Below are 17,540 nucleotides of genomic sequence, written 5' to 3' on the forward strand. Positions count from 1 at the left end.
AGGAGAGCAGCACCCCTACCTGGTGGGTGCCTCCGGGTCTCCAAAGGAGCATCTCAACTGAGAACCCAGCATTTAAACCTTCCTTTTCCCAGCTGAATTGTTTTAAACCAGAGCCTTGGGCTGATTGACTCCCAGCACCTGAGAAACCCGCCTGTTTCTCTCCTAACACCTGGAAGCACTTAATAACCTAATAATAAGCCAGGTCTCCACCCCTTTGTCCTGGTTTCGGCAGGGATAGAGTTAATTTCCTTCCTAGTAGCTGGTACAGTGCTGTGTTTTGGATTTAGGATGAGAACAATGTTGATAACACACCGATGTTTTAGTTGTTGCTGAGCAGTGCTTACACTAGTCAAGGACTTTGCAGCTTCCCATGCTCTACCGACTGAGCAGGCTGGAGGTGCACAAGAAGCTGGGAGGGGGCACAGCCAAACTGGCCAAAGGGACATTCCATACCATGGGACGTCATGCTCAGTACATAAACTGTGGAAAGCTGGCCGGGGGGGCCGCTGCTCGGGGACTGGCTGGGCATCGGTCGGCGGGTGGTGAGCAATTGTACTGTGCATCACTTGCTTTGTGTATTATTATTATTATTATATTCTATTTCAATTATTGAACTGTTTTTATCTCAACCCACGCATTTTCTCACTTTCACTCTTCCAATTCTCTCCCCCATCCCACCGGGGCTGGGGGGCAGTGAGCGAGCGGCTGGGTGGGGCTCAGTTGCCGGCTGAGGTTAAACCACGACACCCTTGGGGCGCAGCATGACTTAGAGGGCTTATCCAGCTCTGGTACTGTCTGTGAGGCTGGGGTCAAGGCCAGGCCAGGCGGTGGCCAGTAGGGACGTGGCACAGAAGAAATACTGCTCCTGTGAGCCCTGGTGGGACAGGGGATGAGGCAGGTCCCTCTGGGACAGCGGTGACCTGAGCTAGGTCATAGCAAGCCTTTTATGTCCAACTCCTATTTTAGGCATTGTTTCTGGCCTTTAAAAGCAACGCTGGGCTGCAGGTGAATTATGCGACAGTGAAACTTCTCCTCCTGGACATGCCTGTAATATCTTTGTTCGTTGCCTTCAAGAACGTCAACGCCTCAGCCCCGTTGGGGTCTGCAGTCTTCTCTTTGAGAAGAGGTTTGTGCCGGGACCTGCACAGCCACTCCCTCTGCTCTGTGAATGGCTGGGACAACCCCAGCCTGTGCGGTAGGAAGGGGAGCGTGGCAGCAGCTGCAAGTGGAGTACCCCAAGCTGATGGGATGGTTGCCCCAAACTGATAAAGCTGAAGAGGAATATGACCTTCAGCGGGATTAAAGGGTAGCCAGGGGATTACCTAGAGCCTTGGTAAGACATGAAATTGAATCCCAACTGTGTATTTCACTGAATCCTTGTTTATTACGTGACGATAAATCGGTAAACCACTTTGATCCTAATTTGATTTAAACCCCATGAAGTAAGCAAATATTTCCTGAGACAGAAAAAAAAAATACACCCTCACCCATGGGAAACAGAGAAAGATCTCCCTGCATCCCTGTTGCAGCCATCCTGTTGGCTGTAATTAAATATTTACACGAGAAGGAGTTAGGGGAGGGAGAGTGAATATGACCTGAACGTATGACGAACTCGTTCCTGCCATCACTGTTAGATGCAGGGCTTAACACACAATACCCGGGTTGGGGATAGACCGAGCTGTCACGCCGTATTTGTGTAAACACGCTGCTAGATAAGAGCGCTGTCTACGTGACAGAAAATCAATGTGAACTTCAGTAGCGCGAGAGAATGGATGTTATACAGAGCAATTGTAATGGTAGAAATTACTTTAATTTACAATCACATTACATTGTACTATAAATAAAACATGATAAAATACAAAAAGAAAATAATTTTTATAATTAATAACCCCAAACTCTTCTTTTTTCTGAACATCTCTTCTGGATAAATAGCGAGAAAGGTACCAAAAAGTACTGCTAGAAACACGGTGATCATGAAAAATTCTTAGAGCCATTAACTGCTAAGAGAGGTTATTTGCCTAATTTGAGAACTTCTTAAACTCAGCCTGCTTCTTGAAAAAAAGCTGAGCAAGGATATGATCTGCTGTTCCACGGAAGTATTTATTCATACGAAGAGTTTCCAGCTATGAAGAAAAAGAATATTTTAAAAAGAATACTCATAGCTACCTGATCATTTTTACAGTGTTAATAATACGGAATACTAAAGTGCAGCTCAAATCCAAGATGAAAATGAATTAATATAAAAGCATATAACTAATGGCATGTCTTACACTGGGCTATCAAGATCACTGGATACGTGTAACCTTAGATAAATACACCCTTGCTCTGGCTCCTAAGATATAGACCTGTTCGAGGCTTATGAAGATCTTTCCCTTTGTGGGTGCTCAGCTTGTAAAGACCCTCACTACAAGAAGGACGTCGAGGTGCTGGAGCGTGTCCAGAGAAGGGCAACGAGGCTGGTGAGGGGTCTGGAGAACAAGTCTTATGAGGAGCGGCTGAGGGAACTGGGGTTGTTCAGCCTGGAGAAAAGGAGACTCAGGGGAGACCCCATTGCTCTCTACAACCACCTGAAAGGAGGTTGTAGCGAGGTGGGGGTCGGTCTCTTCTCCCAAGTAACTAGTGATAGGACAAGAGGAAATGGCCTCAAGTTGCGCCAGGGGAGGTTTAGATTGGACGTGAGGAAAAATGTCTTTACTGAAAGAGTGGTGAAACATTGGAACAGGCTGCCCGGGGAAGTGGTGGAGTCCCCATCCCTGGAGGTATTTAAAAGACGAGTAGATGAGGCGCTGAGGGACATGGTTTAGTGGGCATGGTGGTGTTGGGTCAACGGTTGGACTCGATGATCTTAGAGGTCTTTTCCAACCTCAATGATTCTATGATTCTATGACCCTCAGCCTGTCCCGTCTGCTCAAGGACAAGCTCCGTCTCTTAAACACCAGCAGTACCTCATGCACAAACATGATCTGAATTCCATCTGTCTTACACGCACACACACACGGGCACATGTCACACCCTACCACAGACCTTTTCTTTGTCTTCCCCACCTCCTGTTTCCGTGTACAGAGTTTTGATAGGTGTACAGAGTGTTGATAGGTGAATTTGCACTGTCAGTGTACCCAACATATTCTCAGAATTTCTTTTGAAATGTGTGCACCAAAGCATAAAGCTTATGTGCATGAGGAAAGCATGAGATTATGTACAGTTGAACATTTTTTTACTCCCCTTGCCCATATGAATTCTCACCTGGTTCCCCGTACTGTAGGCTAGAATCAAAAGCAAATCCTCATCACATATGCTCTTGATATAATGTTGGGTTCCAACAGGGAAAAATATGACATCTCCAATGCCAATGTTGAAGCTGGCGGTGACTCCAGATGAGAGAATAACTCCAGCCTGTTGCAAGTAAAGCAGCAATATTCAACAACAACAATTTTCAGTGTGCTGTTATTGGATAAATACACAGTGACGGTCCCAGCACCGCACTGAAATCAGCTAGGGTAGCATCAGTGCTTTCACTGAGACTCCAAAAAGGTAGAGGGGTCCTAGGCAAATTCCTGAGTAAGAACACGGTAAGTCCTCACATTATGGAGTCTCATCGTTCCATCTCAATTACCTTTGCACTTCAAATTTGCACTGAGTGAAAAACATAATAAAATCCTGCAGTCTAAATCTTAATACTCACTAAATTTTCTCTATTTATCTGTTCCTCAGAGGCGCTAAATCAAAAGTATTGCTTTTTTAGTTTGTACTCCCAGCATGCAGGAGCGTGGGAATTCCTGTCATAAACATACGTGATTTTGCTGAACAACTTAACAAGATGGACAAATTCTGCTCTTTGTCTAACTCCCCTTTGACTAGACAAGCTTCCGCAAATGTAACCCAGATCAAAATTTTGTATGGAAAAGGAAAGTGTGGACACTGAAAGTTTTGTAATACTACTAATTGTGGTATTATTAATCAGGGCTGGGAATCGGTTATTAGGTCTGTAATTGTTATACAGCCAAAACTCCACTGACTTATCCCTCACCGATGTTACAAATTACCTGTCCACAGCCGCTAATGACATAACCCATCTCGTTAGCATTGAAGTGGAAATGAGGCTGCCCCAGTCTGTTGCTGAATATCCTGAGAGTTGCTAAGGTCAGGGTATTTTCATGCTGAAAAGCAGAACAAAAACGTTCAGAAAACCATCCAAGTTTGTTGTATCCCTGTTATACATGACAAAGCAGTGAAGAACCCACAGAAATTGCATACTCTGCCTTATGTTTAAATAGCTACAGTATCCAACTGAAAGCACACACCTTGTTCAGTGACTCACTAAAAATTTTTTCCGTTTCATTTAGTCCTGTGCCATTTATGCGGTAGCGAGCCCACTGGAAGATTCCTCCTGGAAAAGGATATTTTGCTGACCCTAAAACAAAGACAGTTAAATGAGCATTTCCAACAAGGCTTGGTTAACGTTGCTTGTTAGTGTATTGGCCAACTTCAAGTCATTACTATGTACTAAACTTGAGGCCTCGAATCTTACGAGCCTCTGGAACCAAAAAGAAAGCCCATTTAGCTTATCTATCCTTCACGCACTAGTAGTCAGATAACCATAATGAAAAAGTCAACTACATTTTTTCCATCCCAAACTGCTATCATTAACAATACACTCAAAGAACACGCTGACTTTCAGTATATTAATTCATGTTAACCTTTATGGCACTGATTGTGTGTCACAATATTTTGTAAAGTACTGCCAATGCAGAAGAACATTCTGGTCCAAGTGCAAAGATTTTTGTCACACATCTACTTCTCATGACCTCCATCAGCTGTGTGTGGAGCTCTGGACCCATATTTGCTTTTTATAGCTTTTTGAATAGACTATATTACTTGGAATTAAGTTTTGCCATCTGTGTTTATTAGGTGCTCACTGATAATCACTAGATCCAGGCAGTACAGAGGGTTGTTTAATACAATTGTCGATAAACCAAACAGTGAATATGGTTCAATGCTGTTTGTGAAGCTGTATTTGTAGAAGAAAAGGGAGGACATAATTAGGTATATGTTAAGGTGTTTATTCATTGACGTTTCATATGCAAACGCAAGATATTCTAAGCAGCTCAGCATCAGCCACTCTCCAGCTAATCTGCTGCAGGGCTTCCTGGCCTATTAGATTTCAATTTCTGAATGAAAAGTTTAGGTTTAGGTTACTGCTTAACTTAACTATAGCAGGGAACACACCAGTCCTGGTTACATACATCAGGAGAGAACCTTGAGCTGAGAAGTATTTAGTTCATGCCCTGCTGCTTACTGGCATTCTGCTCTCATACCTACTGTTGCAGATAGCAACATTAAAATCCAAAGGGTAAACTACTTTGAGATAAGAATTAGGTTATACATCTTCAAAGGGCAGTAATTAGATGTATTACCAATATATTTTTCATTTTATCTCCTTAAATTCTTGTCATTTCTCTATATACTTTTTAACTCCTGTTTCAGTGAATTGATTACAGATCCACTCCTCTCCCCTTCCAGAAACACGGAGAGCTCTTACATACAAAGTTCCGAGATGTATACCTTTGAGATTGTAGAAGTACTGCCATACAAGGTTGTCCGGAGACTGCACATAGGTGGCATTTTGTACAAGCTCATTTAAGTTTGGTGGGAGGTTAACTGCTTGATCTTCTACTTGTTTCTTGAATGTTCTGATGAAGTTAACTCCTCCTTGTGGCTGCGGGACACACAATGCATATTAAGTTGACAGAGACACACAGCAAACGGAGGAATTAAAATTTTGCTTCATTGAATATCCCACCTTAGTACCTGGTGGTAGACAAATTTTGCCTCATGAACGTACCTCATCTCTTTAACTACCTAGCCCCGTCAATACTCTATTTTGCTCCTTTGCTCTGCCCTTCCTTCGCAGTTACCACAGAGATTTGAAGCAGAAGGGAAACTCAATCCATCTCCCATCAAACTGTTTCAGGGTGGGAAGGTCTATCATAATTCTGTGGTTTGAACATGCAAATTCCTCAGACTCAGCAGAAACTCTGTGGCTGTATTCTTGCTGAAGGGACATTGCCAACTAGTCAGTTCAAATAAGATCAATTTTAACAAGGAGATGGACTTATCTATAGTTTTCTATGAGACCTTCTCATACCACAGAATTCATCAAGGGTCTATTGGGAAATTTGCTTTGGGCTTCACTATATTATTTTCCCTTCCACCCTTGGAAATATGGAAAATTCTTCATGAACCGGGGATAAGTGTGAAAAGGAGAAGAAGTTTCTTGGAGAGAGCATCATCATTTATTTCTCCTTGTGTATAAAGGAACACACAGGGTGGCACAGTGATACACAAAGGACATGTGTACATCCTTCCACACTGATGGGACTAGAGAGAACAGCTGAGGTAGGGAACATCCTCTCCAAAAAATACACAGAGGGAGCCTGGACTGCCATGTTAACGTGTAGAAGACTAGATAGAGGCTGGCTATCCTATCATACAGACCTTTAATGCTCTAGCTGCTATATCCTCTGGAGTAGAGAAAAATGCATCATCTACATCCAAGGTCTGAAGTTCTTCATGTGTTGTAAAGAACAGCAAGAACACACAGTCTTCTGATCCTACATTCTTTACCCAATGCACAGTGTTTCTAGGGAAGAAGATCACTTGACCAGCCGTGACATTGTACGTGGTAACCACGCTGTCATCTGCACCAATTACTCCAATCCAGGCAGTACCCTGTAACATAATCAGAGCTTAACGATCATAATGGAAGTTCTCTCATTTAATCCATATGCAGCAAATCAATAATTCAAATAACCTGAAGGCTGTTAGGAAAAAACAGATCCTAATGCACTCTCTAACCAGCCTTTGTGAACTTAAATCCAGAATAGCATTTTAAGTGACAAAATTTTAGAAGGTTTAAGGAACAAATGACAAATACACATTGCTCATACTTAAACCATTTCTTATTAAAGAGGCTGTGAGCAGCTATAAAGGAGCCATCTTTGACCAAAAACTGCTGGAGAGAGGACTAGGCATTTGTGGAATGCCTTACTCCAAGGAGGATACCCCACCCAGCTGGAGCTGTTCAGTTCTGTGCTGATCAAAATAGGAATAATTATTCTTAGAAATAAATTAATAATTTAGATATATCTAAGTACCTGTGCTTCCAAAGAAAGATCATTTTGTTTTCAAATTAACATGCTATCTTGAATTCCTCACGGTGAGTTTCTATTGATCTCTTATTTTCTTTATTTTTACAGATTTGAAATTTGACACTCAGGTCAGACAGGGCAAACCTTTTCAAAGATTTATTTTGGGGGGAAAAGGGAGGGGTATTTGGTCTAGGAAAGAGAAGACTGTGCGGGAACAAAACAATGGAGATAAACAAGGAGAAATTAGGAGGGTTTTTTTGCAATAAACAAAAATGTGGTTTGTGTACCAGCACAAACATTCTAATGGTTTGTGTGATGAAACATGGGAGACAACTATTTTTTGATTTTGTAATAGCTCCTTTGTTGAAAATTTTTAAAAACTGAACAAAACCGTCAGATACGCTTTAGGTGTTCTTATCCTGCATCAATACAGGGGATGGAGCCAGAGGCTTTCTTAAGAAACTGAACAGTCCATCTCTGTGATTCTGCAACGGTTCTCTAATATAATTACTTTAATCATTCTAAGTACTTGGATAAGTACATAAAACTCTGTAACTTTCAGGTCCTCTGACCTCAGTTTTTATACTTCATTGGAAGCTACAGGTGTTTAGTAGTCTTGCAAATAACAACATTAAACAGCCTATTTTAAGCATCTCCATTTGAAAATGTTATTTCAAGCAAGAGAACCAGTGTCATACATAAATCAGTGGTAATTTTGCTTTTATTACCTGTTAACATTTGTATATAATATGTAATTTTTTTTTTAGATATGTACATCTTCTATATATACATGATGCTTGAAACTGCAAAACCAATTGGGAAAGCTGAAATAATCAGATAATACCTGTAGCAGGTAGCCGTGTTCATTGGCATTAAAATGCCAATGGGGAGCCCGAAGCCCTTTGCTTTTGATCCGTAAGGTTCCAAAAGTCATTTTGGAGCAATGGTTATTGATACTTTTTCCAAATTCCATTTCTTCATCACTTTGATATTCCTTTACATCCTTCCTGAATCTTGCCCACTGAATTTCACCACCTGGGTACTTATGTACCTGTAAAGTTAGTGAGAGCGGAGAACTGTATTAATTGTGGACAGTGGTGACCAAACAATCCAAAAATAGTTCAGAAAATTCTTGGTCTGGGCAATACTGAAGGGACCTGTTCCTTTTCTTAGTGAGGATTCTCTCTGTATGTATTTTAGTCACTTTTCACAATCATTTATATACTTTCTCACATCATGATGTAACAGTATTGTTTCTACAAACGAGAGATATAGTGATATCAAGAACAAAATTATCCGCTCCTCCTCTTTTTACGTCATTCTGGACTTTGATTTGGGGAATCAGTTACATATACGCTTAAACTTTTAGATTGAAAACATTTAGAACATTTCCCAAGCAAGATATTTTCCTGAGTTTCTATGGTTGAAAACTATTTGCACCTGAAACTGTTCCCTTCCCAATATTTGTACTGCCTCTAGAACATGTTTTGTACTTAAAAGAATCATCTTGCACTGAGGAAGGGCATATTAAAAGGGTTGCTCTCCTCTGAAACACTTTTCTTTCATTCTTACAAACATTTTTTGTTTGAAAATTAATTACATAGTTAAATCTAACATGAAAAAGTACCAGAATGGATGTTGTCAGTTTAAAGTGCCCTGCTACCTAATCTATTCTTTTCCCTCTTTCGCTGAAAAGCAAAAATTAATCAGGAGTTATTTTTTTATATAAAGATATATTTAGAAGATGGAGCACGTCTTCAGAGTTTGTCAAAGGTTATGTTTCTGTAAGTATCAAAATACACCTAAACAAAAACTACATAATTCCTAGGGCTTCATTACATTGTCAATTAATTCATTTTAGCTCACTGAAACAAGATCACGGAGTTTTTTCTTGCAACATAACAATTTGTTTGAATCCAGTCCTAAGAACAAAAAGGTTAGCATGCTACTCGGCTTACATTAAAATTTGATCTTTCTGGTTTTGTTACTCAGAATTTCATACTCTGTAATTTCAGAATCACATATAAAACCGTTGCCTTGTCTTACAAGCCTAATTTGTTGGAGCAATTATTTAGCTCCCCAAGAGGCACTCCAGAGATCCGTACCACTTCCAACATCTGTTATGAATCGGAGTGAAACGCTGTCAGGAAGTTTGTGTCTCTCCCCATGGATTATAAAAGAAGCCTGGATAACAGGTTTAGACTGATCACCTAATGCTTAAGAAAGAGTTAGGTGAAATTAATTCATTAAACTTCTATAAATGATGCTAGAATATCATTGCACAAGATGAACAATTTACCTTTGATTTCTCCAGATGATTCAGGAACTGGAATTTGAAATCCACACTTTTTTCATCTGGTTTTGGGGAAGATGCACCATCGTCTTTAATATCCGTCTCTTTCATAAAGGCAGTGCTCTTTACATAGACCAAGGACAGGGCCAGCACTCCTATTGCGGTGGTGATAACACAGGCCAATAGACAAACTAGAAAGACTTTCATTAGGGACCAGCTGCCCTTTCTTTCCTGAAATTAATAAAAAGTCCCCCCCCCAACAAAAAAGAAAGCTTTATTAGATCTAACACACAGGAGAAAGTTTGTCATAGTTGTTTTGTAATCAAAACAGTATGCCTTTCAGAAACACAGGTATAGCCAAATTACTGGGCCCAGTACAGGAAAACCTTGTAGAGTACGTTATCAGATTGTTGCTGTCCTTTCATCATTTCATCAAGCAAAAAAAACATCTTCCTCATCCTGGGGTCTCACAAACGCTTAAAGATTTTTTCATTGCTGTTTCTAATCTATGTCACAAAATACTGAGGACTTGTAGCATCCACCTTCATCTCTGGGGTGGAAATGCTGCCTCTGCTTTACGTCACATCTCACATGGCCCAGCTCCCTGGCAGTGGAGAAGACAGGCCAGAATGGGGAAATTTCATCTGTACTAACTGCTCTGGGCATCATTTCTTTACTGAAAATTTCCTTTGTGGACATTCAGGCCTCTGGGGAGGGGAGAAGCAGCTCAGGACAAAGGGGAGAAGCAGCTGGGCATGCAGAAGCACACAAGTTCTTTATAGAAGGCCAAGGCGCTTCTGGCACCATGAAGCATCACCTTGGTGAGGATATTCAGTGTTTTCTGTCCCTCAACCATTTTTGCTGCCGAAGTTGCAGCTTCAGATGAATAGAGACTGCATTCTCGGGCCCAAATTTTAAAACTCTCTACTGATTCTGGGTGCACAGCTTGATCTACCTTTAAAAGCCTGATTTTTCAGATGGTGAGTGCCTGAAGATGAGCTATGAATGTTGATTTCTTAAGCTGAACAATCAGAAATGAAAAAATTAAAAATTACATGCTGATTTTAACAAAATGACCTTTTTCATGAATCTATTTGACAAAAGCTCTTTACAAATACGTTTCTCTTGCCAGCAGAAAAGTGCTCAAAATACCACCCTATTCTATTCGGTAATAATCTTTTCTTCAGTTTAAATGACTCCCTTTTTAAAGCTTGTGTTCAATTAAATATCCCAACAGTAGTACTCAGACCACAGAGTCTGAGTCAGAGAACAAGGCTTTATAGTTAAGTGCGTTCGAAATCCCCATTTTCCAGATTTGAAGGGCCTTTAATTTACAGCATTTTCACAGCAGTGGCACCAATTCAATAATTATTTTTAAAGTCAAAAGAATGCTGTACATATTATATAATAATAACTAATACAGAACATTCAACCTCAGTACAACTGTGTGGAGTGAGTTATGTTGTGAGGAAATCACTAGCCTTGGTATATTTATAGCCAAGAAGCAGCACTGTGCTGACTGCAAACAAATGTAACGGCTTACAAACGATATGCCAACTCTTATTGCATGAAGTTAATTCAAATCCCAAGAAGCAAAAACTTTAATGGGAAAATTACAGACAATTACTTTTCTCAAGGGCAAAAAAAAAAGGAAAGATGAAACAGTACTCTAATGTGTAACTCAGTTGAGATACTAAACATTACCACAAGATGAGCTTTTAAGTAGCTCTTTCTGTTAAAATCAATGGGGAATCCTCCAAAGATAATTACTTTGTCCAGCAGTTAGAGGATAAAGAATTTCACTATTAACTTAAGTGGGGCCAGGCAATTATGTCTCACAGTTCAGATCCTAGGTAGTGCACATGGAGCTATGCATTTTAGGACCTTAGCAACTGAAGCCCTTTACAGCTTTTATTTTCTTCAGGACCTTCTTAATAGTATAGGATTAGGTCATGTTACAAAATAAGGGTTTAATCTTCAGTCTGACTCTGTTAATAATGTTTTGATAGCACTGTAAAAGAAAATGGCTGGTACCTCTGTCTTTGGCCACTCTTTTTCTTTTGACAAACTTCGTATGCTCTCTCCGTGCATTTCAAATGCGTGGTTATCCATTTAGTAAAGCTGAAATAGATTAGCCCACAGAAGACAAGAAAAACATTGAAACAAAAGAATGTTAATTCCAATATGTGCTCAGTTATGTTACAGAGCCCAGGGAAGTGACTCATCTTCTGCATAGTAACACTAACGGCATTTAGTGCAGTACCATTGTGCAGAAATGTGATGCAATACAAAAAAACTCTTCTTCACTAAATGACAACAGAAAGGTCTGACAATTTCCACATTCAGATTTAACATTATTCATGTATCACATGAACCCTAGAGACACAACATGACAATGAAATAGTCTGAATCATCAAATACTTGGGGCGGGGGGGGGGGGGGGGAAGCAGAGGTCATCTAGTTCCTTTACCTATGCTAAGGACCGAATATATTTAAATTACAGTTTTGGCTGGTTGTGTAATCTACTTTTACAACCACAAAAACGGTTTAAGTTGCAGAACTTCTTTGGCAACCCATTTCCCTGCTTACGTATTATTATTGTTAAAAAGGTTTTCACAAGCCTAAATCACTCTTGCTGCAAGAGAACTGTTACATTTTACCCTCCCGCAATGGACCTCGCTACCCAGGAAATGCCCTACTAGGTGAGACCATCCAGCCCAGTGTTTTTTCTCTGACAGGACTTTAGGAAATGGTAAGGGAGAGCATAGCCTGGCTACTATTTCCAGGTTACACCTCTCATACTTTACAAGCACACGTAACTGTTGGATGAGAGCTGCTAGAGGAAATAGCCTCTTCCCTGTAGATTTCATTCTGTGAAAAACCATGACTTGGACAAAGTCTTTTCTGAACCTGCTGATACTCCCAGACCTCCTAAGTTTACTGCTTGCTGGTTAAAACAAAGAGCACTTCTCAGTCCTAAATGGAGCTCCTACTAGCTCCTTTAAGGCCTCCTACATTTCTGTATTGTGGGATTTCAGCAGCAACAAACACGCATTCCCCTCTCCAAGCTGAAGGTCCCAGCCTTTTTAGTCTCTCCCTATTAGGCAGCTCTTCTATCTCCATGATCATTTCAGTCACTCTCCTCTGGATCTTCTCTAACTCCACCAATAGCAAGAGACTTCTAATTGCTAACTGTTCTCCAAGTACTGTTTTTCACCCACCTTTATACTTCCCTAAAAATAATTTAATATAGACTATGATTCCTTGTTTTGACGAACACAAGTGTTAAACGTTGCTACCCAGTCATAAAAAGGAAACTAGGTTTGTGTAATACACAGTGTTTGTAACGATATTTCTCTCTTCCCCGCCCCTCCTTATTTCCTTGACATATTCCATGTTTGATTATGTACTTCTGAACTTCTACGAAACTGAGGTTAAGCTTATTGCCCTATAATTCTTTGGTATCGTTTAGTTGACTTTTTGTTAAAAGTTACTTTGCTAGTCCCATTTCTAGACCCTTATGGGACTGCACTGAGTTCTAAACATTACTGATAATTCGAAGATAGCTTCAGCCATTTCTCCAGGAGCTTAGTGTTAATGCTGGTAGGCATAGTCCACTGAATACAGGTAGCTTGCATAAGAGCTATCAATCACGTCTTCCCTGTCGTAATCTGAACTTTATCCACTGCCTGTTGCCATTGATGTTATAAGTAAATGTTGTACCTTCACTGACATATATTACTCTCTGCAGGGAGGTCACAGACCAAAATTTTCCTTGGTCCTCCCTTATATCAGTAAGGGACTTACTAAGCAATAGGGAACTTTTGGGTTATTTTACTATCTTCGACAACTCTTCCTCCTTGTCTCTCATTTTTGTACTTTGGACTTTCCAAAAAGCACAGAAGTCCAAGATGACTCATCTTCAGGAACAATTCTAGCTATTTCCATTATGCTTCCATCCTGAAGACCATTGAGGACTACAAGACATTACATTTATTTTCACTGTTCCATATTAGGATAACCTGCAACTATATCTTAAATATATGTGTTTTTTATGAACTGCCAAACTCCTGAGCACCTTTCTCCTAGACTTTTTTCATAGGATTTTGCAAACAGATCTTTGAATTTCTTGTAGTTGCTTTTTTCTATTCTTCCTCTTTTCCATTCTAAGAATCTTGAAAACCTTGTAAGAAAATTCTTGTATTCACCTTCACCTTCTGTATCAAAACCTGACATCATCCTAGTCTAAAAATACCCTGGATACTCTCTATTCAATTTATTTTTCCCAACAAATATTTGGTTAGCTAGTATCTCCTCAAGGCAAATTATTCTGTCAGTTGTTTACAAGAATGTTCTTTCCATCTTATCCTTCTTGGTTTGGTGGTCTTAATGGTAGGTCCTCAACATAACAACAGTCAGGCTTTTTTCTCCTTTTATTATCATAAGCATACTTTTAACAGATTATCTCCCTCTATATTCTAGACTTCAATACCAAGGTAAATATTCATAGAGAAACATATGTTCCCTGCCCTTTTCTTCAGGAGCCACCTCCACTTTTTTTCTGTATTAATTCATTAACAAATGAAATATCCCACCAAGTAAACATTTACATTGCCTAAATCACAACTTTGAATAGAACCTTGTACATTCTTCCATTTAGTTTCCATACAGCCTGCACTAGTACAGACATCTTAAATGTTAAGCAGGCATAATCACTATCCTGTTTTCCATATTGCTTCAATCTTTTTTATAAAAACCCTATATCCATGGTTACTATGCCTCTGGTCACCTTTCCACTGACAACACATTATTTTGTCATCAGTCCTCATTAATTCTAGTTTAAAGTCTTCCTTCCTGAGTTGGTAAGCCTAAACTTAAAGAAGCGCTTATTCTTCCTTATGAGACAGAGCCCATCTCTCCTCAGCAGTCCTTTCTTTTCTGTTCTGGAAGAGCTGTGAAAGCTCAGCCATTCAAATCGGCAACAGCAGGATCAGGTCAATTAAAATTAATGAAAAGTTTTTCTCATTTCCCTTTGAGCGGCAATTCTGTCTGCACAGTGAGAGACCTACCAACTGTAAAGTTGACCAAATATTTTGAGTAAGGACACAAAAATTAAAAACCATGGTAAATCACAGAATCCATGATCAACCAGAAAGAAAACATACATCATAATTTTCAAGGGTTTCACAATTCCAGATACTTATATATATGCAAGAAGCCATAAGCATCTCTTGGAAAACAAATACAACTGCTCTGGCAGCATCAGAATTACATAGGAAAAGAATTAATAGGTTGATAATGAGTGACTGCGGGGTTTGCAGTTTTTCAGATCCTCCTTTTCAGACTAAAACAGGTATAAACTCTAGCCAAATTAACCCGCTGCGGGGAGCACTGTTAGTCTTGACACCTGGAGCCTAAAATTAAGTGTTCCTTTATCAGCACCTGTTTGTATCAGTGTGAATACAGTGATGTAGAGAGATTTGCCAATGCAAATGGGCTGTTACAGAAGAAAAGATAACTGCAGCATACAGTCATTCTAATCATTTCAAGACCAGTATCACAACTGACCCTCTCATTAAGCCTTTAAAGGGCAAAAATCCCCGAGACAAAAATCCCATCTATTTTCCTCCCACCATGCCAAGTCACAGTCTTACCACAGGTAGGATGTTCACAAGATTTAAGAGCACGATACTTGTCTTCATCAAAGCCTTTACTTCCCTCAGCTCTGTTTTACTGATATATATACGCTGTAATTCAGGAAGTGCCCTCCCAATAAAAGATTTCCTGTATATGCAAATACTAGGATCACAAATACTTGTGCACATCCTTAGCAAACAGTTCTTGTAACCTGCTGAGAAAGTGACTTTCCTTCTGTCCAGCCTGCTATTTTATTTTAGTATTTCCTCCAAATCCCAATCTCTGTCTTTCTGCCTGCCTTTTTGTTTTTCCCACTGTCACTATGGAAGACTGTAGTTCAATAAAATTCCTTTTCTCTGATCTAGCCTCAAGGACAAGAACATCACTGACATCTTGGATATGGCAATTTTGTTTAGTACTTGATTTACACATTCTGTTATTTTTCCTGAGTGGCAACTTCTTTAGTCTAACTTATAAGCAAACTAAATTCCAGCTATAATTGCAAGAACAGTGTATACAACCAAAAAGTTACTTTTTTCTATTGATATATAAGGGATCAAATCCCTCTTTAAAGGCCATAAAAATCTCAATAGCATTTAAAAAAAAAGTGAAACCAGTTGTTTCCACTTACTGACTAATGGTGTTTTATTGTTGGGTTTTTTTTATTCTGTTCTTATTTTAATTTATATTGTTTAAAACTAGGAAGTGTCACTCATTTGTTGCTTAGTTTCATATGCTTAAGGGACTTTCATCTGGTGTGGTACAGTACCTCACACACTGGACCTTATCCATTATCAAAGCCTTTCATAGCTGGCCAATATAAAGTTAGTAGATATGAATATTCAATAATGTCAACAATACTTTTAGTTGTTACCTAGGTCTGTGTGCCATAAAACCCAAAAAAAGTTGTGCCGAAATTCTCCAAAGTACATGAAACTGATAAAGGAGAAATATCTGGAGGCTAATAAAAAAAAACTCCAAAGAATGAGGCATCTCACAAATATGGATAGCTACAAGGATTCTCCAAGGGGGAATTAATGAAAAAGACTTTCTAAATAGCAAACAAACTCTGCCCTAACATCAAGAGAAGTTCTAAGGGAATAGGGAGTGCTTTACACTTGTCCTATGCACCCCTGCAAGCAGGACACGTGGGGAGCATGCTATAACCTCCAAGTACTCTCAGGGCATCAAGTCATGCTTTGAGCCCACCTTGCTTGTGCTACCAGCACCCCAAGGAGTATCTGTACACCTGGATGAGTAAACCTACCTTTCTACTGTGAGCTATATAGGCACGAGCCCCTTCAGAAACAGGAGAGCTATGAGAGCTTGGGCAGTGCCACACTAGTTGTGCTGAGAGCCTGAGGTATACTAGCTCAAACGATGCAGCATACACACACTATGCGTAACTACCTACACACAGCATCCAGAGTAGTGCAAAAGTAGAGCAAATTCATCATGATCCGCATTCAGGCATGTGCGATGTCAGGAAAAAACCTCATCTTTCCTTGCACATCTGAATTCCTTAAAATGACCTCTGGCAAACAGATACTATCTTAGTACAGACAACAGTTACACCCACAGTTATTAGTTGGTTTGTACATTCATGTCTCGGCAATGCTTATAAAAGCTTCAACAAAAAGTTTTCTAGGAGTCATTTCATTGTCTGTACTCCGATTTCAGATCTAGCTCTCAGCATTTGAAAAAGATCAATAAAGACTGCCTGAAATATATTATTACATATTACCTATGATCTACCTATGTTAAAGTTCTATGACAGTCATAAAATGAAGTCACTTATTATTCTCTCTCTACTTACTAATTCTTAACAGGAAGATGGGAAATACATAGCTAATATTCCTTCTGCTTTTTCTTCTGGCTTCTGTTTCATTTCTCAGGATCAGCACATGCTCAGGTACCCGCCTTCTCACGTGAACCTATAAATATCCAGATTAGAAGGAAACAGTTCACTAGAAAGGCATGTCACCATACATATTGTTTACTGACAGCATAAAATACTAGGCTACATTATATAAGCCTCAGAAGAGGTACAAAAGGCTTCTTTCAAGATGTTCTGTCAATGTATTTCAATTCACAACTCAAATTACTACTTACAGCTTTTCTCTCTGTCTCTCAATTTGCTGCTGCCAAATGGGATAAGTCCTACTCCTCTCTCCCCTGCACAAGTTCCAGTACCTATCAGTGGCTTTCACAAGCTAAGTCTATTCAATTATGCTGCAAAAAACCCCCAAACTCTACTTCTCTGCTTATTTAGGCCCACTGAAGGATTTTATATGCTCTAAAGCTAAGAACAAAGCCAAGGAAAATGGAAGGGAAATTAGGACTTCTCAGTAACAGTGACAACCACCTGTTGGATCAGTTCAGCTGAAACACACCCTGTGCTCCCAAACAGGATGCCTCTAAACAAGTGCCTTCTCTCCCCAGAGAACCAGGCTTTACTAGGA

At 39.7% G+C, this 17,540-nt stretch overlaps 1 protein-coding gene across 1 annotated transcript; it reads right to left on the reverse strand.

The window, feature by feature from the left end:
* Positions 1-2,014: 2,014 nt before the first annotated feature.
* LOC143173019 (uncharacterized) lies at positions 2,015-16,947 on the reverse strand. The gene is made up of 10 exons (XM_076362968.1): positions 16,895-16,947; positions 11,476-11,562; positions 9,448-9,672; positions 7,993-8,199; positions 6,496-6,729; positions 5,563-5,716; positions 4,302-4,411; positions 4,044-4,157; positions 3,244-3,393; positions 2,015-2,123 (listed from the first exon to the last, which is right to left on the reverse strand). The coding sequence occupies exons 2-10, from the start codon at positions 11,551-11,553 to the stop codon at positions 2,019-2,021; spliced, it is 1,377 nt and encodes a 458-aa protein (XP_076219083.1). The 5' UTR covers positions 11,554-11,562; positions 16,895-16,947; the 3' UTR covers positions 2,015-2,018.
* Positions 16,948-17,540: the final 593 nt, after the last annotated feature.

Source organism: Aptenodytes patagonicus, chromosome Z (genome assembly GCF_965638725.1).
Source record: "Aptenodytes patagonicus chromosome Z, bAptPat1.pri.cur, whole genome shotgun sequence".
NCBI lineage: Eukaryota > Metazoa > Chordata > Aves > Sphenisciformes > Spheniscidae > Aptenodytes > Aptenodytes patagonicus.